Genomic DNA, 27,886 nt, shown 5'->3' with positions numbered 1-27,886 from the left:
AAACACATGTCAGATATGTTAATACAGACACATATCAATGAAGTACCAAAACCAGGAAGAATCAACATAGAGTTATGCACATTTCCTCTAATTCAGATATCCCCAAACACCACTCTGGAACTGAGACGAAGAAGAGGGCTATAGAGTTGTACCGATGGAACAGCCAGGCATGTCCAGCTAACGAGATTCACTATGGTCAGGCAATTGGCCTAATGACCCAGACCTGTGGTCATTTTACAATCCAAATAAGTATAAAGAGCCTTGCCGCACAGCGAGAAAACACACAGAAGAGGGATACAGAAGCAGGATACAGAAGCGGGCTGCAGAATCGGGCTGGAGAGAATCTGGCTGGAGAAAGGAGCGGGAGGCAAGGGAGTCGAGAGCTGTGTCTGGCATGAGAGAGCGACGCTGTGGCAGAGGCTGGCCGCGAGAGGGCCTGGAAGTCCGGTAGGCACTCTGCCGGGGTGCACGCAGCAGGAGCTGTGGGGCGCACAAAGCACTCAAGTCACTGCGAGCTGCCAGGAGAGCGAGCAGTGCTCTCTATGGCCTCTGCGAAGGTAGAGCAGTTACCAGAAGCCAGAAAGCAGTGCGAGGAGCCAAGGAAAGCAGAAGGGAGCTGCTGTGTGGAGCCAGTGAGTGAAAACAGGAAACACTCTTACCAGGGTGCTCCGGGAGCCTGAAACACGCACTCTTGAATAGTGAACGAAGTGAAAATTGTTAAATGCACTTTTTGAATGGTGAAACAAGTGCTTTAGAAAACCAAACACACTGAAAGTTGTTATTAGCAATTTTGAAGGCTTAAACAGATACTTTTGAATACTGAACGAATTGGAAGACATTATAAGCACTTTTGAATGCCGCATAGAGTAAAAGGAAGTTAAGAGTACTTTTTTAAATTTTTTTTTAATCAAAATTTTGTTTTTGATGCATACGCATCTTTACAAAATTATAGCATTGTTCATAAAAGTTACATCTGATAACATCTTTACATCTTTGTAAAATTTAGTACATTCAGTTCATTCCCAAAATTACATAAACAACAATATCATAATTCTTTATCAATTCACAGAATTAAAACAGAATTTAAAAAGGACCAAAAACAGAACGTCAAATTACAGATATCGTATATAAAATCATGTAATACTTTTTTTTTTTTTTTTGAATTTTTAAAAGACATAATGTAGGGCAAAGAAAGTGAACATATAAAAGAAAACTTAGTGATCACCACAGATAAATATATACATACATATATAGATACACACATATATGCATGGATATAGTCTTGACCTAAACACCAAAAGTTGTGACTCAATGGCGAGCAGTCTCTAAGCTCGATGATAGTGCCTCCTCAATGATTTTCAATAAGCGTACTGTCGCTAGGATGATAGCATTTGAAGAACCCCACATACAACGTGACCAAACTAATTCTCTTGCTAAACTCGAGTCTGTCAAGTTGAAAGATTTAATCGTTTTCACTCTTTCGGTTTCAAAGAATGGACATACTAGAAAAAGATGTTTTAAAGTTTCGATTGCTTCCAATTTATTGCAGAATCTGCAACTGATACTGTAAGTATTATTAGCATTCCTCTCCCAATGTTTCGTTCTTGATTTCGTGTGTAATAGATCTAGACGGAATCGCATATAGAGGGTTCTAGTTTCAGCACAAGGGCAGAGTATCAAGTATGGTAACTTTGGCGATTGCTTGTGACGGAATTTTGCATATTCGGTGAACGATTTGTAAACCGCAATTTGCGAACAGATAACCGCCCAGTCATTCTCGAACAGTCGTTTATGTGCTTTAAGTAATTTAGATGGAAAAGCTTCAGCAGAAATGTTTATGCTCGCTAAAATAGAAAGCATACGCTTGTAGAAAGTTCTAATCGATATGGGATAAGCTTCCTGCAACATGATTTTAAAGTCCTCATAGATAGAATTTTCAATCGGAGTGCACATTTTTGCAAAGTTCTTTAAAGTGCGCCAGTCATGACGCACTGCCAAAGAATTCAGCCCTAATTCATGTAGTAATATTGAATTAGGAAGATAATTCGGAAGACCTAATGTGGCCTTCCACAGTTTTGCTTGAAGTTTATTTAGAAAGACTGATAGGTCTAAGAGACAAAGATCTAAACTGTACAAAATTATTGCTTCAATCTTCTTGGAATAAAATTCAAACAACGGAAGTAGAGAGAATTTACAATACTTATGGAAGATCATTTTCATTTGATTTTGCAAGGGACGTGTTTTTTCTGCGAGTGTAATTTGCCAAAAAATAGCAGAAGAATTATTTGCAAGGTTGTAGCCCAAATAGATAGTCTGTTTAACAATTCGAATATTGCAAAAATTCAAGTGCCATCGAAATTTGCGAGGTTTTGTTTTTGAGGAGAGCACGAGAATATTCGATTTTATAGAATTTATCGTCAAATTGTTATCGCCACAATAATGCTGAAAAATATTCAGTTTGTTTTGTAAACCTGATTGGGTACTGTCAAGAAGAAGCACATCGTCGGCATACGCTAGCCAAGACAGCTGAAGTCTGCCAAGACGAATTGTGTTAGAAAAAGCCGGGTCCCAAAGCTCTTCAATGTCAGATAGATAAAGGTTGAATAGGACTGCTGCGAGAATACATCCCTGCTTAACTCCAATTGCAGTGGGAATGGGGGCAGTCAAATTGCCCTGACTCGAGATACGTACTCTAAAAGATGTTTTGTCATGTAACAGTGCAATTAGTGCGACTAAGTAGGGGGGGAATTGCAGTTGAAGCATTTTGTTCCAGAGCCTACTGCGAATAACGCAGTTGAATGCAGAAGATAAATCCAGGGATGCTATAAAGATTGGACCATGATTAGGACGAAGCACTTCAGCTTTTAGATGTGCTAGGATTGTGGCATTTAATTGTGTGCCCATATTCTTTCGAAAACCAGTCTGTACTTTATTCAAAATATGATTCTCAGAGATGTGGGCTTCAACCTCCTTCAATAGGAGGAGAGAGAAGATTTTAGATGCCACGTCCATAAGTGCAATAGGCCTATAATTGAGGGGGTTATTTTTAGGTCCTTTTTTATGTAATGGGATGATAATAGAGCAAACCCACGAGGTCGGAAGATATTTTTGAATAAAGATAGATTGAAAAATCTTCAAAAAAATATTGGCCCAGAACAGTGGGTCGTCTTTGATTACACAGGGAGGAAGGCCGTCGGGACCTGCACATTTGGAGGTTTTAAGTTTGGAAATAGCAAACAGAATGTCTTCAATAGTCCATGGGCAAATCATTGGAATGTGAATAACTAGGTCCATAATATCTACCGAAGAGAATCTTGATGGGAGCAGGTATTTCTGTGCATAAAAATTGGACCAAGCAATGCCATCAATCGAAGAATCAAACGAAGGCCTACTGCTTATGTTCACTGTACGCAGTAGTTTCCAAATGTCTCGCGTATTGCGGTTACAGATTAGACGTACCATGTTTTGGTTACGAGTTAGGTGAAATGCCGATCTGGCCGCTCTTATATTGCATCTATATTTGCCTAGTAATAATTTCTTTCTTACAAGATAATTGCTACAGTGTGTGGAATAGCAGTTTTGTTTAAGAATTCTTAGCTCGTGATTTCTTTCCGATTTTAATTTAGCGATTTTACATGTCAAAACATACTCAGGAGCATTTGATTGCGGCTGTATCAATGCAAGTTCTGCAAGAGCAATTAAATGATTATGAATCATTTGCAGATTCCATGCAAGGATAATCTGGCAGGAATGTGCCCCTTGATCATGATCAGGCCACCAGTCCCGGTTTACTAAAAATGTTAGACGTCGACAAGTAGAAATATTCCAATGAATAGACAAACATTGTCTATCGCTTTGAACTAAAGACAGCGGTTGGAGTCTGCTAAAGGACTGGGTTTTAGCAAGAATGATACACTGTAATATGGCATGATCGCCGTATGCGGGAAAGAACGAAGTGATTGGACCAATAATGCCCGCTAAACCCTGGGAGACAACCACATAATCAATAGTCGAACAAGCCGTTCCCCTATGCCAAGTTAGAAAAGTTTGAGGGAGTAAAGGATCTACAATTATTAGATCCCAAGACCAAAAAAATTGGGCCCATTTTAATCCATTTGCATGTGCTGTTTTGAAGTGCTGAGAGGCTATGTGAGAAGGATAAACTTGTTGAGATGCGAATAAATAAGCATTAAAGTCGCCACAAATCAGCACTTCTGTCGCTGGATAGTTACAAAAAGTTTTTGTTAGTAATTCATTTAAAATATGAATTGCTTCATCAATGGGAAGCTTAGCGGGGTTCCAATAAATGGAGATCAACATCACCTTTTTTGGCCCAGAAATGTCAATGTCGATATTTGTCATTACAAATAATTGAGAGCACAGCTTAGAGTTTATTACAAAGACAAGATCATTATTGAGAAGAATGGAAATGCCTCCAACTGGCCGACCAGTCGGTGGCTGGTGTGCGGTATTATGAATAGCTGTGAATCCATCAAAACAAAATTCTTTACAGCACATGGTTTCTTGCAAAAATAAAATAGAAGGAAGAGCGTTCAGTTTTCTATTTGTAAACCATGTGAGAAGATTGTTTAAGCCGCAGCAATTCCAGGATTGAACAATAAGCTTGTTACATTATGATGAGACTGCCGCAGACGTGCTCATTGTTTGTAAGGGCTGCTGAGAAAGCGGCAAAATTCCCAGAAGTCCATTCAGAGCCGAAGTAAGGGAGGCAAGCTGAACTAAATTTTTTTCATTCTCAAAAGGTGTAAGGGCCGAGTTAGTCAGGGCATTACATTTAGACGGAGTAGGTGGGGGAATGAATTCCAAGAATTGCGTTGCTTTTTCGAAAGAAGAAAATGCTTGTAGTTCCAATCCCAAGAAAGCTAGGTCCAATTTATGCTCCCAAATTAGCTTTGCAATAATGGGCGAAATCACCTTGCAAAGCATGCGGTTATTGTTGATTAAGGGTAACTTTATCCATTCAATGTCTTGGGAGATTAAATTACGCAACGGAGGGATTTTATATATGGTGTTCATCAAGAATGAACAATTGATGGGCGCCACTCCGTTGATTTGTTGATTACTGGACCAGCCGATCAAGGTCTGCGTCTCTTCAGGGATTTCATTGAAGGAGCGCAGATCACGATTAACTATGACCTGTGCGACAGCCGAGGTATGTTCAGCAATGGGCTCTCGACAGGTCATGCTCGCCTCCATAGAAGGAAATGCAGCCACTACTGGGGTAACCTCTGAGGAGATGGCAATGGCAAAAGGTGAATCAGCTTGCATTGCTAGAGCCACTCCACTGGAATTATTAGAGGCTGTCAACACAGTTGGAGGGAGCATTTGAATATCAGTGTTCTGCGGGAGAGAGGATTGTGGTTCTTGCAATTGCGTCGTGGACATGGGTTGAGGAAACATTGCTGGAACATTCATAGTAGTTGGAGTAATGTATACTAGTGCTTCTTTCTTAATATTGCTAGTCTCACTACAGCCCGACGTTTTTTTGTTTGCAATCAGGGGAAAGAAAGTATTGAGATTTGCCTGAACTAATGTGGTGGAACTTACAGCATCTCCACAGGCCACTAATTCATCAGCTTGAGTAAGATCTTCTAATGCATTCTCACTAATGGGTTTAAGAGAATTTGAACACATTCCTTTCTTTGCTTTTTTTTTGGCTTTTTTGGAGGAATTTATTTGTAACGCCATTAAGCTTTCTTCGTTCAGTTGGCTAGAATTAAAACGAAAATCTTCGCTTCCAATTTGTGAAGTATTTAGTGATAAATCCCCGTGAGTGCAATTTTTGGCTGACGCCTGTAAAGAGATGGCTGCACTGCCACCGTTCGCAATGGCGGCATCGTGTTTCTTTGCTTTATTTCTTCGTTTCAATGCTCTCTGATAGGATTTTTTTATCCTCCGAGAGGGATGATAAATATTTGATGGCATCTCAGTCAGATCGGTCGAGGTCAAGATGGAATCCTCAAGTAAGTTTGTAAGCGCTGAGGGACTATCTGGAGCCTGCTCATCCGCAGTAGCAGCCTGAGCCTTTAAATCATTGTTAAGAAGGTCAGCTGAGAACAGCTCTGATCTATATAGCAGCTGTTCAATTTGTGATATTCTCTCATGCTGAAGTTTCGCCACCTCTGCTATGTCCATTGGAGTTGGACCAGAAGTAGAAGTTGCAGGCAAACTAACTCCAGCAGTGGCATTAGCAAAGGTGGTGGCCATGCCATTTAACAAATATGTAATCTCGGTTGTTTGTGTACTTTGTGATATTGAAGCCTGTATTGCCAGGTTGGCAGGCAAGCCTCTCTTTACAAGCTCAGCCATACGTTCAGGACAAGCAGTATGAAACTTATGACAAGATTCCTGGGCTAACATAAACCCTTCGATTTTTGCTAGTTTAATCGAATTGTCAAGAATAGATTCTTTTATATCCTTTAATAACACGTGTGTGAGTTCATGTCCCTTGTCCAATAAATTTAAAATGCGGGTTAGTACAGGAAAGGAATGTAATTCACGCTCCAGTAAATGTGAAGAATTTTCATTGTTCGATATTGAGGATATAGGAGAATAGGGAGCAATAGGATCAAGGGAGGGCACATGTGGTAAGTGATTATTCAAAGGATCAGAGAATCCAGTATTCTCGTATTGTGGGTTTATGAGAGATTGAGGTTCAAAAGTGGGGGAGCTTCTCGTTTTGCTCAGCGCGAACATTTCGCGTGAGTGACTTCTGGATGAAGAGGGGTGATTAAAAGGCGCAGAGGACGGACATGGCGTCTGATGAAAATGGACATGTTCCCTCGCTCCGCAAAAAGCTGATACAGGAGTAGAAGGGCCGAGAGAGAGACTAATTCGCCTTTCTAAGGCCGAGATTATACCAGGAGCGAGCATAGAAGTGTCTGAGATAGGCATAGGGCCATTATCCATCCCCCCGAGAAAGACATTAGCTTGGGTATCTATGTCATTAGCAGTTTGTAGAGTGAAAGGTGTATGCATTTGTAGTTCAAGTGAAGGAACAAAGCCTTCCATGCTTGTGTGTTGTTCAGAAAGCAGTTCTACAGGATTGGAAATAGACGTCGTTTGTCTGTCAGCAAGAGGCTCAGACTGTATACAAGTTTCTGATACCCCAACTACTTCCATTTTTGATTTTGAGATAGATTTGAGACCAGATTTTATATTGGATTCCCGCAATCGTTTCCCATTCCTTAAAATGACTAAAGAAGAATCCATAAATTAGTGGTTGATTGGCGTCTGACACGTCACCTATAATACCATCACAACATTAACAATTCACAAGAAGAGAGTGATGTGTTTTTTTTTCTTTTTATATTTTTTTTTTTTTTTTTTTGTTTTATTTAGAGGTTGCGTTCTAAAAACACAGCCATAGGTAAGTGTGAATTAAACTGTCAATAAAGGGACAGAATACTAAAGAAAAATAGGGCTTACCAATACACTTGATTAACAATTTAAAAGCAACCGCCCGCCATTTGCAGCGCGTCGCGCACCGCAAACAGCAAACAGTCCTTGTCAGTCCTTCGCGGTGCGCAGCGCGAGTGCGCTGGAGTAGAGTGAATTTATGGCGGCAGGCGGGGCGTGTTCAAAGTGAGGGAAGCCCAATTCAAAGCACCTGTTTCCTGACGTGAAGTAGGTCAGGCACAACGGTGTCGCAGCGCAAGACTTCCTCCTGTTCTCACGGCAGCACAAAGTCAGGAGAGGCGAGGCACAAAGAAGGAAAGTCCACCAATGCACGATGGCCGTGCAAAAACGAAGCGCAGAGCTCCTCGACAAGAGACCAGCACAGCAAACAGTCCTTGTCAGTCCTTCGCGGTGCGCAGCGCGAGTGCGCTGGAGTAGAGTGAATTTATGGCGGCAGGCGGGGCGTGTTCAAAGTGAGGGTACTTGTGAGTAAAATGAAAGCAGAGTAGTGCAAGAGTAGTGCAAGTAGCAGATACCACGGAATTAATTGTTTGAGCCATAAGTGTTGGCAAAGCCAAGAGACTACCAAGAAGGGTATGAGAGAAAAAAACAATTATTGGGCAAAGTTAAAAGAGTTCAAGGAACTGCAGGTTAAGGGAAGACCTGTATTGGTAAGAGCCAGAAGAGTACAGAAGGTGTAATAAAGTGCCGGGTAGCCAAGCAAGCCACAGGAAAGTGTTGAAAGAGTGTGACACTGAGGAAAGAGACAAGCGTCATTGATAAAGGAAAGCAGTGGACAATTGTTGATAAATAGCAGTCAAGAAGGGGTATAGGTTGTGTTACCGGTGATGGGTGAAGCGTGTGTTCCGAAAGCTGCGCCTAGACCGAGTGCCCCCTATGGAAAAAGCCAATGAAAGTCTCCATAAAGAAGCTTGTGTTTTGCAAAATCCTCTTGTTTGATCCTGTCATGATGTATTTTTTTTAAGTGTGACAACCGTGGTTTAAATCGCGGCTGTCATATGTGCATTTCCATGCCCCAATTATTTTTGGATACTTTCACAGAGACGGGGCCCTTTATGAACAGTCCCTCTTTGCGCCACGGTTCAGTGCCTCCTGAATGCTCAGGTCATCTTTGTGAATGAGACCTGAGCATTTCTGATGAAACCAGGGCATTTCCTGCGTTCCTTTGATTTGCATTGCTTTTTGAGGATCCGGTCCAGCGTGTGGAAGGGGGATTTTAGTGATGTGACTCAGGAGGCTGGGTGTCTCTTCGAGCCTTTGGATGATGGATTCGGGGGTGTTAAAGGAAGGATCCCCTTGTCACCCCCACTTAGCCCCCTCCAGCAGGCAGATGACTTACATTTGGGCACTTAGACATTTCATTGCCTTTTAAGAAAAATGACTAATTGGCAGGAAAGTTCAAAGTCTCAATATATGACCCCCTGCGCCCCCACCTGGGGGTCTGGATCCACTGCAAATACAAGTTAGGACAAGAGAGACCCAGAAATGCACTACAGTCTGTGATGAATCCAGTGGAGTCATCACTGATTCCGGCAGCGATCCCCTTCCATGAGGCCAGGTGATCGTAGTCGCTACCTGATCCTGACCATGGGTGCAAATATATGAGGGAGGATCACATGAGAGGAGACAGCGGTCGGGGGGAAGTGGCGGCTCCATCAGACGAGATGCAGTATTCTCCCCTTCCCCCAGAAGAAGACCTTATAATACCCAAGTTCTTGGTGGCTTGTTGTCATGCCACAAATCCCCCTTACTGTAAAAATCATTATGGTCAATACTCAAAGACGGTTTAAATACAGACAGGACCCAATGTTAAAGCAATGCCCAAAAGAAAGATTACTTGAATGCCGACACGATAAAGTGCAGCAACAAAACATGAACAAATTCCTATGCACGAAATGTCAATGTGCGGGAAAGCTGGAGCAAGTGTTACCCTAAGTAAACATATTGAAACACAACAAAGTTGATGCAGCTGTGGCATGGTGAAAAGGACAGTGAAACCAGTAAGAAGTCCTGGTAAAAGGAATACACCAGGAAGTTGACATTTGGGGAAAGATACGTGGCAGGGAAGTATACCAGTGGATCAGAAGAACCCACTAGAGGATTCCTGGCAGGGGAGTATACCAGGGTATCTGAACAACTCACAAAAGGATTCTTGGCAGAGGAGTATACCAGGCAATCCACCAAAGTTGCATACTGCCTCTAACATTGTAGCAAGATACCTGGCAGAGAGGTATACCAGGGGATCTAAGAAGTCCATAAAAGAAGTCCAGGCAACCAAATATACCAAGCCTTTTGAAATTGTATAAAAACCTTAAAACTGTGGGATGATACCTGGCAGCGGAGTACACCAGCAGATGTGAAGAGCCCATAAAAGGATTCCTGGTAGAGGAATACACCAGGCAATCTGCCTGTCAAGAGTGGAGCTCACCTGTATCTCGGTGTCTGATTCACTGGAGGATAATTCCAATCCGGGTAGTTCTGTTGTCTCTTTGGAATATCCTTTTTTTGAGAAGAGATAGGGTCTGTTTCGGGAATGCGCCACAATGGTTGCTATTAGAAAACAGACTGCAATAATATATGGCACCTTCCCTCTACAGCCCTATATGGGGAAAAAGCCAGCGGCATAAAAAACCCCAGTAGCATTCAATTCCGAAACCGAAAGAGGAGGAGTGTCCAAAGTCTTGGTCTTGAGATTCCGCAAACTGTACTTAAGCAAAGGCTGAGTCTGAGATTTCCTAGAATGTTCCGTAGTAGAGGCTGGGCAGGAGTTTCCCCAGTATGTAGACTGTATAACCAGGAGGGGAAGCCCTCACCAACCACCCGGTATCCAGATGTAAGGTAAGCCAGTGACACAGGAAGCTAAGGAGGAAGGGCTTCAGGTAGGCGAACAGATGGAGCAAAAATAACAGTGAAAGTACGACAGTAAAAGAAAGAATGAGGAGGGAAATGGGCTAAGAGAAAGGATCCCCCAATCTCTACGGAGAAAACTCACCGAGCCGTTAGAAAGGTAAAAAAAACACCGGAACTCGTGAAATACCAGGTGTAGGAGAAAGGGCAAGGGGGGGGGGGAATAGGAGACGGTAAGACGGTAAAGATGGCAGACAAATACCGGAGCGAAAGTCAGGAGGACAAGTAGGTAAGAATCAGAAGGGAAGGCAATGCAGAAGGAAAGAGGAAACTGAGGCTGGAGAACGCTAGGAGCACTGAAGTATACGACTACAGTGGAGCGAGGAAACGAAGATAGTTGCAACGCACTGAGGGGGCGTGGCTAACCTCGTTATGAATGCTCCCAAAACGTAACTACTAGAACGGCGCTGGAGGTGCCGTAATGTGTAGTTTAATGGTGCTTCCATCGGGACCAAAGCTTCCAGCCTCCAGCCCTCATGACACTGCCAAAGTACAAGAGAAGTTAAAGAAAGTTAATGGTGGAATTTATCATATGAAGAAGAACTTTGTGAATACAGTACAGGAAACCAAGGAAGTATTGGATTTCAAGGAATGAATTGTTTGAGCCAGAACATTCTGAATCCAGTATAAAGAACCAAAAGTACTGTTGGATAAAGAGACATTTTTGCCATCCTACCTAATCATCCAGGGGAAGAGACCCACCCTCTGGATCCAAGGGGTTCTCCTTGGAGAACACTTGTTGTTCGATTTTTCTTTATATTTTGATTATATGATATGATATGATTGTTTATTTATATAGCGCCTATACACAATGGGCCTCATTACGAGGTAGGAGGTAGCCATGGCTACCCCCTTACCGCATTCCGGGTCCGGGTTCCCGAAATAGGGACATACCGGGTCATTCCAACCTTGGAGGACCCGGTAAGTCCCCATTCCGGGAACTAATTCCCATTCGAGCCCCCATAGGGCTCAATGGGAATGGGGATGGAGCTAATAACGGTACCGCAATTTGCGGTACCGTTATTAGCTCTGAAGTCCCTTAACGGGTCCCTTCCATAACGCCTGGTAAAACCAGGCGTTAAGGAAGGGACCCGCTAAGGAACGTCGGAATAGGATGGTAAGGGATTACCGGCACCGGTGTCCTTACCTACCTCGTAATGAGGCCCAATGTGTTTCAAAGCGCTTCAAGGCAAAGGAGGTAACAAGGGAAAATACCATGACATTCTTACAGGCCATGAGCAGTAATGATGTGAAATTAACTATCATACTCGGCCTGACGACATATAGGAACACCGTACTAGGCCTGACAACATTTCTGGTAGAGCCGGAGGAAAACAAAAGGTGAGGGAGAAGGGTGCAGAAAGGGTAGGGGAGGAACAAAACAAGCGACTATTGTACTAGGCCTGATGAGATTTCAGATAGTGTTGGAGGGGTTGGAGGGAATAAACAAGTAAGTGGAGAAGGGAGGAGACAGACAAGGTTGCTATCATACTAGGTGCAGGGACAATTCTGATAGAGTAAGTGCATAGAAGAAAGCAAGGGGAGGAAGGGAGGAGATAGGAAAAGGAAGAAAGGGAGAGGAGGAGAGAACAGAGAGTAAGCAGTCAAAAAGAGGGGAGAGCGAATACAATTGCAGAAGTCACTAGTTGCACATAATATTGCAAGCCTGGATACAAGATGAAGATGGCAACACCATGATTCAGGGCCACCATGAGCAAGGGTGACCCACTGTGAATCAGTGAAGTCCATAAAAGTCAAATCCAGCATTGGCCGCAAGACCAATGAAACCAGAATGTGTCAGGACAGATTCCTGCAGAAGTAGGCTGCAGAAGTAGGCTGGAGAGGGGGGGAGCAGGGTAGAAGAATCAAGCAAAACAGGCAACACCTGTGTGCGAGAAGCAGGGGGTGGCACAAGGGAACATCAAGGGGGGACCAGAGGGGTGGGGATGGCCTGTGGAGACAGAGGGCGTAAACACATATTGGTGCATGCTTACCTGCTGTCTGAGCAGGGGTTCGGGCCCTGGATCCTCCTGGTCCAAAAAAAAATTGCCCTTTTCTTCGACTGCCCTTGGCTTCGGTCACCCCGGCGAGACACGCCCTTGATCTAAGAGTTAAGAGCAGGAAGGAAGAGGCAGGGCTAAGAAGGTGGGCGGTGCTTAGGCCAGGTGACCAAGATCCACTTGTACCTGCTTCCCATCTGCAAAGGAAAAGAGGCTGTAGGGCTCCTTAAGGAGGGAAGAAGAGCGCAACCAGGAAGGCACCATGTGGGTGGGGCTTGCTAAGTGGGGAAAACGAGCAGTAACCAGGAAGGCACCAGGTGGGCAGGGCTTCCTAAGTGGGGAAAAGAGCAGCAACCAGAAAGGCACCAGGTGGCAGGGCTTAGGCCAGTTGACCAAGATCCACTTGCACCTGCTCCCCATCTGCAAAGGAAAAGAGGCTATAGGGCTCCTTAAGTAGGGAAAAAGAGCGGCAACCAGGAAAGCACAAGGTGGGCGGGGTTTGCTAAGTGGGAAAAAGAGTGGCAACCAGGAAGGCACCAGGTGGGTGGGGCTTGCTAAGTGGGGAAAAGAGTGACAACCAGGAAGGCACCAAGAGCAGGAACCAGGAAGGCACCAGGTGGGCGGGGCTTAGGCCAAGTGACCAAGAGACACTTCCACCTGCTCCACATCTGCAAAGGAAAAGAGGCTGGAGGGCTGCTTAAGTAGGGAAAAAGAGCAGCAACAGGAAGGCACCAGGTGGGCGGGGCTTGCTAAGTGGGGAAAAAGAGCGGCAACCAGGAAGGCATCAAGAGCGGCAATCAGGAAGGCACCATGTGGGTGGGGCTTGCTAAGTGGGGAAAACAAGCAGTAACCAGGAAGGCACCAGGTGGGCAGGGCTTCCTAAGTGGGGAAAAGAGCAGCAACCAGAAAGGCACCAGGTGGCAGGGCTTAGGCCAGTTGACCAAGATCCACTTGCACCTGCTCCCCATCTGCAAAGGAAAAGAGGCTATAGGGCTCCTTAAGTAGGGAAAAAGAGCGGCAACCAGGAAAGCACAAGGTGGGCGGGGTTTGCTAAGTGGGAAGAAGAGTGGCAACCAGGAAGGCACCAGGTGGGTGGGCCTTGCTAAGTGGGGAAAAGAGTGACAACCAGGAAGGCACCAAGAGCAGGAACCAGGAAGGCACCAGGTGGGCGGGGCTTAGGCCAAGTGACCAAGAGACACTTGCACCTGCTCCACATCTGCAAAGGAAAAGAGGCTGGAGGGCTGCTTAAGTAGGGAAAAAGAGCAGCAACAGGAAGGCACCAGGTGGGCGGGGCTTGCTAAGTGGGGAAAAAGAGCGGCAACCAGGAAGGCATCAAGAGCGGCAATCAGGAAGGCACCAGGTGGGCGGGGCTTAGGCCAGGTGACCAAGATCCACTTGCACATGCTCCCCATCTGCAAAGGGAAAGAGGCTGGAGGGCTCCTTAAGTAGGGAAAAAGAGCGGCATGCAGGAAGGCACCAGGTGGGTGGGGCTTGCTAAGTGGGGAAAAGAGTGGCAACCAGGAAGGCACCAGGTGGGCGGGGTGTAGGCCAGGTGAGCAAGATCCACTTGCACCTGCTTCCCATCTGCAAAGGAAAAGAGGCTGGAGGGCTCCTTAAGTAGGGAAAAAGAGTGGCAACCAGGAAGGCGCCAGGTGGGCGGGGCTTGCTAAGTGGTGAAAAGAGTGGCAACCAGGAAGGCAACAGGTGGGTGGGGCTTAGACCAGGTAAACAAGATCCACTTGCACCTGCTCCCCATCTGCAAAGGAAAAGAGGCCAGAGGGCTCCTTAAGTAGGGAAAAAGAGTGGCAACCAGGAAGGCACCAGGTGGGCGGGACTTGCTAAGTGGGGAAAAAGAGCGGCAACCAGGAAGGCACCAGGTGGGCGGGGTGTAGGCCAAGTGAGCAAGATCCACTTGCACCTGCTCCCCATCTGCAAAGGAAAAGAGGCTGGAGGGCTCCTTAAGTAGGAAAAAAGTGTGGCAACCAAGAAGGCACAAGGTGGGCGGGGCTTGCTAAGTGGAGAAAAGAGCAGCAACCAGGAAGGCACCAGGTGGATGGGGCTTAGGTCAGGTGGCCAAGATCCACTTGCTCCTTCTCCCATCTGCAAAGGAAAAGAGGCCAGAGGGCTCCTTAAGTAGGGAAAAAGAGCGGCAACCAGGAAGGCACCAGGTGGGTGGGGCTTGCTAAGTGGGGAAAAGAGTGGCAACCAGGAAGGCACCAGGTGGGTGGGGCTTAGACCAGGTAAACAAGATCCACTTGCACCTGCTCCCCATCTGCAAAGGAAAAGAGGCCAGAGGGCTCCTTAAGTAGGGAAAAAGAGCAGCAACCAGGAAGGCACCAGGTGGCCGGGAATTGCTAAGTGGGGAAAAAGAGCGGCAACCAGGAAGGCACCAGGTGGGTGGGGCTTAGGCCAGTTGACCAAGATCCACTTGCACCTGCTCCCCATCTGCAAAGGAAAAGAGGCTGGAGGGCTCCTTAAGTAGGAAAAAAGTGTGGCAACCAAGAAGGCACAAGGTGAGCGGGGCTTGCTAAGTGGAGAAAAGAGCAGCAACCAGGAAGGCACCAGGTGGATGGGGCTTAGGTCAGGTGGCCAAGATCCACTTGCTCCTTCTCCCATCTGCAAAGGAAAAGAGGCTGGAGGGCTCGTTCAGTAGGGAAAAAGAGCGGCAACCAGGAAGGCAACAGGTGGGTGGGGCTTGCTAAGTGGGGAAAAAGAGGGGCAATTAGGAAGGCACCAAGAGCAGCAACCAGGAAGGCACCAGGTGGGCGGGGCTTAGGCCAGGGGACCAAGATCCACTTGCACCTGCTCCGCATCTGCAAAGGAAAAGAGGCTGGCGGGCTCCTTGAGTAGGGAAAAAGAGCAGCAACCAGGAAGGCACCAGGTGGGCGGGGCTTGCTAAGTGGGGAAAAAGAGCAGCAACCAGGAAGGCACCAGGTGGGCGGGGTTTAGGCCAGATGACCAAGATCCACTTGCACCTGCTCCGCATCTGCAAAGGAAAAGAGGCCGGAGGGCTCCTTAAGTAGGGGAAAAGAGCGGCAACCAGGAAGGCACCAGGTGGGCGAGGCTTGCTAAGTGGGGAAAAAGAGCAGCAACCAGGAAGGCACCAGGTGGGCGGGGTTTAGGCCAGATGACCAAGATCCACTTGCACCTGCTCCGCATCTGCAAAGGAAAAGAGGCTGGAGGGCTCCTTAAGTAGGGAAAAAGAGCGGCAACCAAGAAGGCACAAGGTGGGCGGGGCTTGCTAAGTAGGGAAAAGAGAGGCAACCAGGAAGGCATCAGGTAGGCGGGGCTTAGGCCAGGTGACCAAGATCCACTTGCACCTGCTCCCCATCTGCAAAGGAAAAGAGGCTGGAGGGCTCCTTAAGCAGGGAAAAAGAGCGGAAACCAGAAAGGCACCAGGTGGTCGTGGCTTGCTAAGTGGGAAAAAGAGCGGCAACCCCCCCTTTCCAACATAACCACTTTTGCTCACCACGAAAGACAACGGACTAACCCTAAAGCCGTTTACCTGACATGTCCCAACCCAAGGGTCAGGCAAAGTCAGGCAATTAACCAGAACCGCACATACCTGATGGCCCTTTCCTTTCCCCACAGGGATAAAAGGTGGAGCACAAGAGCACAAGAAGAGCAAGGCATACAGTACGACGAGAGAGCTATCCATGCACAGCAGTTCAAGAGGAGGAGAAATGCAGCGAGAACCAAACGGGCGGCAAGGAGAGAAACAAACTTTCCCTTTCCGACCCAGATCTGCGAACCCTCACAGACGGAAACTTAAGGCCGCGAACAATAGCCCAAGTGTGTTGCAGCAGATGTCAACAGTACATGGAGCATGCCTACGCTGATAAGCAGGACAGAGGGAGACGTCTCCTACCGTGATAGCGCCCTTAACTCCAGATATTCGGAAAAGCCAAGAGGTTCATCACAGCCAGTGAGTCGAAGGGGAACTGATAAAGAAACAGAACTGTGTTGAATGAAAGACGCAAAGTGGCACATTGAGGAAAGTTCAAAGAACTATAAATTGTTAGGAGAAGAGCAGCTGCAGAGGAGTCCGGCACCACGTGGGTGCTCACTCGAGAGACTCTGGTTAATCACGCATTGAATGAAACTACTGATACCAGAATGCCCTAGGGGAGCCGCGAAGGCCAAAGTGGTCATACAGGGGTCTAGCAAAATCCCTGTACAGTCGAAAGTCTTTGACCGACAAACCATTAAGAATACAATGGAAGTAAATCCTGCATCAGAAGAAAGTAAAAGGAATTGTGAAATGGCAAGAGTGAATCCAGCAGAGGGATGCCAATAAAGAGCGGCAAAGTCTAAAGTTCCAAGAAACTGTGTGTTGACAAAAGTGAACCCCGGCAGAGGGATGTCCATGGTAAACTGTTTAAAAAGACATTAAGATTTGTGAGTGTCAAAGGTGAAGTTGTTCGGAAAGGCCTGAGCCGATCGAGGGAGGCCAGGAAGACTAGGGGAAGTGGATTGTCCCCCTTGGCACTTGGGTCCGAGCCCGGCAGAAGGAGATCCCAAAAGAAAGAAAGACCAAAGGAAGTGGATTGTCCTCCTTGGCACTCAGCAAACAGGACATCAAGAAAGACCAGGGAAAGCGGAGTGTCCCCACCCCCGGCACTTGAGAAAATAATGTTCAATGGATAATTGCCATAGTGTACCCGATAGAGGGAGGCAAACAGTGGAGAAGGCTCTGAGCCCGGCAGAAGGGGATCCAGGGGTGAAAAGTCATCACCCAGCGACACATGGAATAAAAAGCCAGAGTGAACCCGACGAGAGGGAGGCTGATATTCAAGAGGGGTCTGCACCCGAAAGAGGGGGACCCAGGGGCGAAGAATCATCACCTCAAGTGCAATCCAAAATAACTTTTTGTTTGTCATTTTGAATCAATCAGGTCCTCGTAAGCAGTAGAGACAACCGCCGAAGATCCTGATATTGATAAGAACTGTTTGAGCGGTCTGCGCCCATAAGAGGGGGACCCAGGGGTGAGACCATCACCCAATGTACATTTGGAACAGAACTTCTTTTGTTTGTTATTTTTGGAAGCCATCAGGTCCTTGGAGCAAAATACTTTTTGTAGAAAAGAGACTTAACCACCGAAGGTCCTGATACGTTAAGCAGAACTATCGTCTCGTGCTGGGAAAGCTCGAGCATGTGCCCCTCGTGTTCAAAACGTGGGGAAGGGAGACCCCCAGCTAACACATCCTGACTTATCATTTGTGAACATTTCTTTCTTTCTTGTGAACCCTATCCCACACTCTCTTTGTATTTAGCGTAAGGATTGGCAATAGGTTTTTTTTTAGTGTAGGGCCTTTTATTTGACACAAGGCCACTAGGACTGCCTCATTATTATTTGATGGTCGTAGCTTGCTCCCATCTTAGATTTAGGTTTAGATTAGGTGTTTTTCCAACCTACCTATACAGTTTAATAAAACACCCTTGAACTGTGATCACTTGTGTCTGTCTATTCTTGGTACCATGTCTTCCTTGCAAGAAGCACTTATATAATGTGTTTGCAGCTCCCCTTCATGCACTGATTTTGTTGTGAATTCTGAAACCACCAGGTTCACACAGTAAATGTGTGCTCTGTGCTCTTCATGTTGTCTATCGTCCTTGTGAAGTGATGGGTGACCTTGTGCTTTTCATGTTGTGTCAAGTCCCTTTACACAAAGCTTCAGTGATGTGCCCTCCCTCTGCATAACACAGTGGTCTCTTTTTGTGCAGGCACTGGCGCTGATAGAACTTTACAACGCCCCTGATGGACGCTATAAGCAGGATGTGTACCTGTTGCCTAAGAAAATGGGTGAGTATGAGAACTGGGCAGGTAGGGATAGAGCTCTGGGCACTAACATATTTGAATCAGACACTTGTATATAAGTTGGGACTCTTTGAAAGTGCATAGAGGGACTTGGTAGAATTGTACCCATGTTCTTAGGTGATTTCTGGGGATTTTGTGGTCTAGAATGTGTATCACAATTGCAATATACTCCTCATCACAGAAGGCATGCCCTCTCATAGCAATTTAACAAGGTTTCTGGCCAAGCAATGCACAGTGCTGAGGGCGTGCATGTGCCTCCGGAATTCCCATAAGGAATCATTGTGGGCTCTGCCCACTTCTCACCTGTGCCACTTCCATTACCGGCCCTATTCCTCATTCCTCTCTCCATCGCCCATGCATCGCTCCCTTACCCACACCCCAGGATCCCGGCATATGGAACGCCGGCTCCATGATCCCTTTTGTGGGAGGGTTCCCAGACTCCTCCTCGCTGCCACCTTGTAGCTCCTCACTATCTTCTACGCTGCTTTCTTCGGCGCCTCCTCTGGTGCACACTGCTGGTGCACACCGCTGGTGCCTACTGCACTTTGGCGCCCCATGGCGAGGCCACTACATGCACTGATGGGATCACATTGGCATTCCAATGCTGAAGCAGCAACAGACATGGTTCCCTTTACAGTGACTACCGTAGAGAGGGGTCTGCTCTTGGTGCTTTCTCTTGCTGAGCATTGTTTTTCTTGCTTTTCTCTTGGTGGGCGTGCTCTCTGCTTTTTCCCCTGCATATCCTGCATATCCGTTGATCTGGTTTTTTCTCCTGCTCAACATTGCTTTTGTTGCTGGTCTTTCATGCTCAGTCTTGTTATCTTGATTTTCTCTCTTCTGTTTTTTTCTTACATTTTCCTCTGGCTTGGTGATTTTCTCACTTCTCTGCCCCAGCAGAGCCCTTGTTTCCTCCTACCTGCCTTTTCGTTGCTTTCCTTTCTCTCTTGCTCATTTATTTTCTTTGCTTTTCATTGGTCTTTGGCTTTGTTTTTCTTAGCTTTCTCTCTTGCGCCATCTTATTTTCCTTGCTTTCTTCTTTCCCGATCCTTAGTGTTATTGCATTTCTCTCTTGCTCAGAACATTTGTTCTTGCTTTTTGGTCTTGCTCAGCATTCTTTATCTTACTTTCTTGTGTTAAGTGTGACAAAGCTACTTTACAGTGATATTGCCAAGTCCTTGAGGCCAGGAATGACTTGGAAATATATCACAAGGACACGTTTTCTAGACAATTGGGAAGGAACAAACAAATAAGGGCTACATCACGCAGAATCCCTCTCCCTCTTACGGAGAGAAAACACGGAGCGGATCCAGATTCAACTACATTTCCAAGGACAGGGGGATTATTGGAAATATCTAATCAGTCCAAATAAATACAGACCAAGAGAATAGTGTGTACGGCGAGAAACTAGGGAATAGTGTATTTGCAAGACCTGCAGTAGAGTGTAGTGTATTGTGAAGTCTGTAGTATGTTGAGCAAGCCTGCAGTGTGTTTGGTAGAGTGTATAGTGTTGGGCAGACCTAGTGTTAGTTTGTAGTGAAGACCATGGTGTGGTTTTTTGTCCCGGCGTGCCGTGGGCTGGGCAGACCTGCTGTAGAGTGTAGTGTATTGTCAAGTCTGTAGTATGTTGAGCAAGCCTGCAGTGTGTTTGGTAGAGTGTATAGTGTTGGGCAGACCTACTGTTAGTTTGTAGGGAAGACCATGGTATGGTTTTTTGTCCCGGCGTGCCGTGGGCTGGGCAGACCTGCAGTAGAGTGTAGTGTATTGGCAAGTTTGTAGTATGTTGAGCAAGCCTGCAGTGACCTAGTGTTAGTTTGCAGGGAAGACCATGGTATGGTTTTTTGTCCCGGCGTGCCGTGGGCTGGGCAGACCTGCAGTAGAGTGTAGTGTATTGTCAAGTCTGTAGTATGTTCAGCAAGCCTGCAGTGTGTTTGGTACAGTGTATAGTGTTGGGCAGACCTAGGGCCTCATTACGACTTTGGAGGTTGCCATACCCTTAATAAGGGCATGGCTGCCTCCAAAACCGTGTCCAGGTCCGGGTTCCCTGAATGGGGAAATACCGGGCCATTTCGAGTATGGAGGGCCCGGTATTTCCTCCTTCAGGGAACCCGGGCCCGGTCCTTCTCCATTCCAATTCGAGCCCCCATAGGGCTCAATGGGAATGGGGAGGGATCTAACAACGGGCCCATTCGTAATTAGGAATGGGCTCGTTGTTAGCTTCCTGGTCCCCTCGCGGTACCCGCTATGGACGTCTGGAAAAACTAGACGTCCAGAGCGGGTCCCACGAGGGAACCTCGTAATATTGCGGAATGGGTTTAACAGCGTCGGCACCATTAGCGGCGCCGTTAAACCCATTCCGCAATAGTTATAATGAGGTCCCTAGTGTTAGTATGTAGTGAAGACCATGGTGTGGTTTTTTTGTCCTGGCGTGCCGTGGGCTGGACAGAACTGCAGTAGATTTTAGTGTATTGGCACGTCTGTAGTATGTTGAGCAAGCCTGCAGTGTGTTTGCTAAAGTGTATAGTGTTGGGCAGACCTAGTGTTAGTTTGTCGGAAGACCATGGTCTGGTTTTTTGTCCCGGCGTGCCGTGGGCTGGACAGACCTGCAGTAGAGTGTAGTGTATTGGCAAGTCTGTAGTATGTTGAGCAAGCCTGCAGTGTGTTTGGTAGAGTGTATAGTGTTGGGCAGACCTAGTGTTAGTTTGTAAGGAAGACCATGGTATGGTTTTTTGTCCTGGCGTGCCGTGGGCTGGACAGACCTGCAGTAGAGTGTGGTGTATTGGCAAGTCTGTAGTATGTTGAGCAAGCCTGCAGTGTGTTTGGTAAAGTGTATAGTGTTGGGCAGACCTAGTGTTAGTTTGTAGGGAAGACCATGTTATGGCTTTTTTGTCCCGGCGTGCCGTGGGCTGGGCAGACCTGCAGTAGAGTGTAGTGTATTGGCAAGTCTGTAGTATGTTGAGCAAGCCTGCAGTGTGTTTGGTAGAGTGTATAGTGTTGGGCAGACCTAGTGTTAGTTTGTAAGGAAGACCATGGTATGGTTTTTTGTCCTGGCGTGCCGTGGGCTGGACAGACCTGCAGTAGAGTGTGGTGTATTGGCAAGTCTGTAGTATGTTGAGCAAGCCTGCAGTGTGTTTGGTAAAGTGTATAGTGTTGGGCAGACCTAGTGTTAGTTTGTAGGGAAGACCATGTTATGGCTTTTTTGTCCCGGCGTGCCGTGGGCTGGGCAGACCTGCAGTAGAGTGTAGTGTATTGGCAAGTCTGTAGTATGTTGAGCAAACCTGCAGTGTGTTTGGTAGAGTGTATAGTGTTGGACAGACCTAGTGTTAGTTTGTAGGGAAGGCCATGGTATGGTTTTTTGTCCCGGCGTGCCGTGGGCTGGACAGACCTGCAGCGTACTGATTTGTGCACGGTTGTATTATGTTGTGGGGCCTTGACTCCTATTTGGGCTTGTACTGAGCTAAACCATCTGCTTCTCGCTGTTTTTCACCAGATGAATATGTTGCAAGCTTGCACCTGCCTTCCTTTGATGCTCATCTCACAGAGTTATCAGATGATCAAGCAAAGTATCTGGGACTTAACAAGAATGGACCTTTCAAGCCAAACTACTACAGGTGCAGTATGTGGGGAAGATCACACAGCGGTGTCTGGTTTATATGTCGTGATAGTCATGAACAGTATGTGGGGAAGATCACACAGCGGTGTCTGGTTTATATGTCGTGATAGTCATGTACAATATGTGGGGAAGATCACACAGCTGTGCCTGGTTTATATGTCGTGATAGTTATGTACAGTATGTGGGGAAGATCACACAGCTGTGTCTGGTTTATTATGTCGTGATGATAGTCATGAACAGTATGTGGGGAAGATCACACAGCGGTGTCTGGTTTATATGTCGTGATAGTTATGTACAGTATGTGGGGAAGATCACACAGCTGTGTCTGGTTTATTATGTCGTGATGATAGTCATGAACAGTATGTGGGGAAGATCACACAGCGGTGTCTGGTTTATTATGTCGTGATGATAGTCATGTACAGTATGTGGGGAAGATCACACAGCGGTGTCTGGTTTATATGTCGTGATAGTTATGTACAGTATGTGGGGAAGATCACACAGCTGTGTCTGGTTTATTATGTCGTGATGATAGTCATGAACAGTATGTGGGGAAGATCACACAGCGGTGTCTGGTTTATTATGTCGTGATGATAGTCATGTACAGTATGTGGGAATCGGCTGTATGAGTGCAGCATGTGAGGTTAACATAGCTGTGTATGAGGGCAGCATGTGAGGTTCACATAGCTGTGTATGAGGGCAGCATGTGAGGTACAAATAGCTGTGTATGAGTGCAGCATGTGAGCTACACATAGCCATGTTTGTGTGCAGCATGTGAGGTTCACATAGCTGTGTATTAGTGCGGCATGTGAGGTTCACATAGCTGTGTATGAGGGCAGCATGTGAGGTTCACAAAGCTGTGTATGAGGGCAGCATGTGAGGTTTTTAGCTGTGTATGAATGTAGTATTCCAGGTACACAGCTGTATACGAGTGCAGCATGTGAGGTTCACATAGCTGTGTATGAGGGCAGCATGTGAGGTTCACATAGCTGTGTATGAGGGCAGCATGTGAGGTACAAATAGCTGTGTATGAGTGCAGCATGTGAGCTACACATAGCCATGTTTGTGTGCAGCATGTGAGGTTCACATAGCTGTGTATTAGTGCGGCATGTGAGGTTCACATAGCTGTGTATGAGGGCAGCATGTGAGGTTCACAAAGCTGTGTATGAGGGCAGCATGTGAGGTTCACATAGCTGTGTATGAGTGCAGCATGTGAGGTTCACATAGCTGTGCACAGGTGCAGCATGTGAGGTTCACATAGCTGTGTATGAGGGCAGCATGTGAGGTTCACATAGCTGTGTATGAGTGCAGCATGTGAGGTTCACATAGCTGTGCACAGGTGCAGCATGTGAGGTTCACATAGCTGTGTATGAGGGCAGCATGTGAGGTTCACATAGCTGTGTATGAGTGCAGCGTGTGAGGTTCACATAGCTGTGTATGAGGGCAGCATGTGAGGTTTTTAGCTGTGTATGAATGTAGTATTCCAGGTACACATAGCTGTATACGAGTGCAGCATGTGAGGTTCACATAGCTGTGTATGAAGGCAGCATGTGAGCTTCACATGAGTGCAGCATGTGAGGTTCACATAGCTGTGTATGAGTGCAGCATGTGAGGTTCACATAGCTGTGTATGAGTGCAGCATGTGAGGTTCACATAGCTGTGTACGAGTGCAGCATGTGAGGTTCACATAGCTGTGTATGAGGGCAGCATGTGAGGTTCACATAGCTGTGTATGAGTGCAGCATGTGAGGCTCACATAGCTGTGTATGAGTGCAGCATGTGAGGTTCACATAGCTGTGTATGAGTGCAGCATGTGAGGCTCACATAGCTGTGTATGAGGGCAGCATGTGAGGTTGGCTGGGTATGAATGTAGTATAGTGAGGAACTGTCTAGTAGTGAAGGAGAAAGTGGAAATCAATGAGGGTGTCCTAGAAAATTAGATGATTGAAGCGGTGCAAAGAGAGTAGCCAGAAGGTGGACTTGGGCTTTAGCAAAACATTGCCTAGACCAAGGCGAGAAGCCTCTGCAGGATGGTCCTTTTCCTATTGAAAGCACTTGGAGACTGCGTTGGCTACGTATCCGTGGATGACTCCACTGTTATACTCAAAGTGCATACAAACCTCCACAAAATGACACAATCCTACAGCCCGGCCCCACCACTGCAGCCTAACTTAAGTGGACAGTGTAAGGAACTCATGGTGGCAACAGTAAAGACAGACACAAGTGATCACAGTTCAAGGGTATTTATTAAACCGTATGCAGGTTGGAAAAATGCCTAATCTAAACCTAAATCGAAGATAGGAGCAAGCATCGACCATCAAATGAAAAATAAAGCAGTCCTAGTGGTGTTGTGTCAAATAAAAAGGGCCTATACTAAGAAAAGCCTATTGCCAATCCTTACAACTAATGTAAACGAGTGTGGGATAATGTTCAGGAGAAAGAAGGAAGTGTTCGCAAATAATATGTCAGGATGCAGTAGCCTGAGCCTCCCTTTCCCATGTTTTGAGGGTAAGGTAGGATCTTGTAGCACAGTACACTCTCGAGTTTCTCCAGCACAAGACGGCAGTTCTGCTTTCAGCTATCAGGGTCGTCGATGGCCAAGTCTCGTTTCTCTTGAAAGTCTCTTGCCTTCAAGGACCTGATGTACTCATGATAACAAAATAACAAACAAATGAAGTTCAGTTTCCAATGTTCAATGGGTGATGGGTTCACCCCTAGGTCCCCATCTTCTGGGCGCAAAGCCATCTCGAGTCTCAGCCTCCCTCCGCCGCTCTCCCTATTGCTCTCGATTATGGTGGTAATGGTTCACCCTTGGGTCCCCCTCTTCTGGAAGCTGTCCCTTATTCCCTTCATGCTCTCGGGTGATAGTTTTTCCACCCCCTGGATCTCCCCCTTCTGAGTTTTGATCCTCAAAAGCAGTTCCTAGCAGTATCAGGGCATTCGGTGGGCCTGATAGGTTTTAACAAAAAACACAACAAATGTTCCTTTTGGATTGCACTTAAGGTGACTTCTCTTCACCTCTGGGTCACCCTCTTCTGGGCGCCAACCCCTCTCAAATATCAGCCTCCCTCCACCGGGTTCACTATGGCTTTTCTCTTCCACAAATCTTAATGACCTTTTTAACAGTTCTCGCAGACGTCCCTCTTCCAGGTTCACCTTGGTCAACACACTGGTTCTTGGGACTTTAGACTTTTCCCCCATCTTCGTCAGCGTCCCTCCACCGGGTTCACTCTTTCCAACTTCTTATTAACATTCAATTTCAATGTCTGCAGGATTCACTTCCCTTGTTTTATAGTTTTTAGGTCAAAGGCTTTCGACTATACGTGGATTTTGCTAGACGTCATGTATGACCACTTTGACCTATCTTGGTGGCTCTCCTAAGGCCTTCTGGTATCAGTAGTTTCCATTCACCCGGGATTGACCATAGTTTCTTGGGTCAGCACCCACACGGTGCCGGTCCCCTCTGCAGCTTGTGTTCCCCTTATAATTCACAGTTCTTTGAACTCTTCTCAATCTGCCACTTTGCGGGTTTCATTCAATACAGTTCGGTTTCTTATCGGCTTCCCCTTCAACTCACCGGCTGTGATGAAATGCTTGGCTTTCCTCACCGCTGGAGTCAAGGCCGATACCACAGTAGAAGGAGTCTCCCTCGCTCCGGCTTATCGGCGTAGGCATGCCCTGTGTACCGTTGACATCTGCTGCATGACTGTTTAGCTATTGTCCTCGTGCTTACATTTTCTTCTCAGAAGGGTTCGCAGGTTTGGGTCGGAAAGGGCAAGGTCGCTTCTCTCCTTCTCACCCTCTCGATTCTCGCCACCTTTCTCCTTTGCTTGAACTGCCAGGGTAGATTAACTGTCTTGTCGTGTGGTCTGGGTTGCTCATACTGTGCTCTCTTGCTCCACCTTTTATCCCTGTGGAGAAGGGAAAGGGCTGTCAGGTGTGTGTGCCTGACCATTGTATTGGGACATGTCAGGTAAACTGCTCTGGTGTTAGTCTGTTCTCTTGCGTGTTGTGCAAAAGTGTTTGTGTGGGAAAAGGGGCGGGGGCAGTGTTTTTGAATGTCCTACGTGGTAGGATGGGGAAAAGGTGTTGAAAGAAGAGGGATACAGTGTCTCCCCCGTCGGTGTCCCAAGCCCACTCCCCGAGGACCCCCCATCCAGGTGATCCTCCCTCACTAGTCCACCTCCAGGAACTGGATCCAAAAGCGATGGCCGTGTAATGGCCACCTGGATGACAGATCCCCAGGGTCTAGCCAGGTAGACACCTTCATGTTTCACACAACATGCACAGAGATCTCGTCTGGGTGTTAGGAGTCAGGGAGACAAGCAGTTGGTATGGAGGAGAGTGTGCAGGAGGACAGAGCCTGGCGGATGGAGGAGAAAGTGGAGAGGGGAGAGAAATAGGAGAAGAAGATAGATACAATAGAGAAGTAGAGCATGGCAAAACAGCAAGGAGGTGGAGAGGAGAGGGAAGAGAAGGAGGGTAGACACGGGAGAGAAGGAAAGCGTATTGGAGCAGTGAGGAGGCAGAGAGGAAAAGGGTAGAAACTGAAGGGGTGGAGTAGTGTAGATAGAGTGTGAAGGTCAGGCGAGGAGTGGAAAAGCGAGTAGATGAGGGAAGGTGAAAAATACAGAAGAGAGGCGAGGAGGATAGGGAAAGAACGGATTAGAAGGGAGGAAAGGAGGAAGAGAAACACTGGATGAAGGGAGCGCAATAGGAAAGGTGATGTAGAAAGAGGAGATGAAAGGAAGGAAGAGCGGGGTCACAAAGCCTTGTGGAGCAAAAAGACACTAGGTTGGGGGTTTTCTTGTTTCTATACTGAAGATGGTGTGGAGAGGTCGAGACACTCCCTGTCCTCTCCTATGAGCCAGCAAGTCCCTGGGGACTTGGTTGGTCTGGGTTTCTTGGGCTAGTCACTCCCTCTGAGATGCAGTATTTTGTCTTCCCTCTGAAGAATGCCAGAAGAGACAAACATTGCAACACAACTACAAGTCCCAGCAGCCCGGACACTTGCCAGGACAGTTAGCTGAACTTATATAGATATACTTCAACGGTAAACGCTTAGCAAAACTAGAATACACACATAAAGGAAAGAAGGAAGATTCCAGGCTGCCTTCAGGCCGCACGAAGAGCGCACCCATTAAACCAGCAAATACAGGCAACCCCAGAGCACAGTGGAACCGCAAACTGACCCATAGGAAATTCCAAGATGGCACTAAAGGCAGGGCATCCATTTGAAGCTGCAGAGCCAGCAATTAACGATATTGAAGGTAATTTACCTATTGCCCATTACAAAAGGAATAATAGTATTAAGATAAAGAACCAATCAAGAAGGGACAATGATGGAACCCGAAACAAGCCGCCTAAGGAAAATACCAATCCTGGGCTGCCTTACAAAGACACACATCGGCTCAGGTGTATAAAAGCGGTTGAAGAAGCCATTAAGGTGCACAAGCCAAGAGGAAGTGGACGTGCTACTCACTGCTCCCTGTAGGAAAAGGGAGGTCTCTATCTAGGCCTGCTCCCTGCTGTCCATCAGAAGCTCGGGCAGATACAAGCCAGAGAGCACATAGCAAGGCCAGTGGGGTGAAGGAGGTGGAGCCCCCTGCAGGGTTGCACCTCCGTGACCTGGAAGAAGAAGGAAGACCTGAGGAATTGAAGCCTAAAAAGGAGAGACCGCAGGCAGCAGGCCGACATACCCTCTGCCTGACAAGGGCCCAGTGTGTGTGGGAGTGAATCAGGAGTGGCCGAGGAAGGGAAGGCACCAACCCAAAACTGAAGGTGGGGAAGGAGCGAGTACCCTGGCCTATAAAGAAAGGGAAGTGTTGAAAAAGAAACTGTCGGAAAGATCTCAAAGGGAAGGAGCCAGATTGAAGTGGGCTGGGCTGTGGAGAAGACATTATTTTTCCATCCAGTGAACACTGTTTTGGAGTGGCAGTGAAAAGAGAGCCTCCACTTAAAGATTGGGGCAGGTGCGCGAGAAATGTCTGGACCTATGAAGAGAAGACACTGGAGATAAAGGGCCAGAGCAGTAGAACTGTCAAAGGGAACCCAGAATATGACCCAGGACCCAATGCCTGGGTCAATCACAAGCCATCCTAATGGTCCTCCCCTT

General features: G+C 46.8%; 1 protein-coding gene across 1 annotated transcript in view; it reads left to right on the top strand.

Annotated features, from left to right (window-relative positions):
- AHCYL1 (adenosylhomocysteinase like 1) overlaps positions 1–27,886 on the top strand; it is a 444,591-nt gene that overhangs the window by 396,730 nt on the left and 19,975 nt on the right. The window contains exons 15-16 of the mRNA XM_069632975.1: positions 18,072–18,150; positions 21,653–21,773. Of these exons, the coding sequence (XP_069489076.1) occupies positions 18,072–18,150; positions 21,653–21,773 (200 nt within the window). The remainder of the gene's footprint in view (positions 1–18,071; positions 18,151–21,652; positions 21,774–27,886) is intronic.

The sequence above is a fragment of the Ambystoma mexicanum genome, chromosome 13 (assembly GCF_040938575.1).
Source record: "Ambystoma mexicanum isolate Mex_15411 chromosome 13, UKY_AmexF1_1, whole genome shotgun sequence".
Taxonomy (NCBI): domain Eukaryota; kingdom Metazoa; phylum Chordata; class Amphibia; order Caudata; family Ambystomatidae; genus Ambystoma; species Ambystoma mexicanum.
The sequence above is the reverse complement of the archived record's forward strand: the minus strand, read 5'-3'. Positions and strand labels throughout refer to the sequence as shown.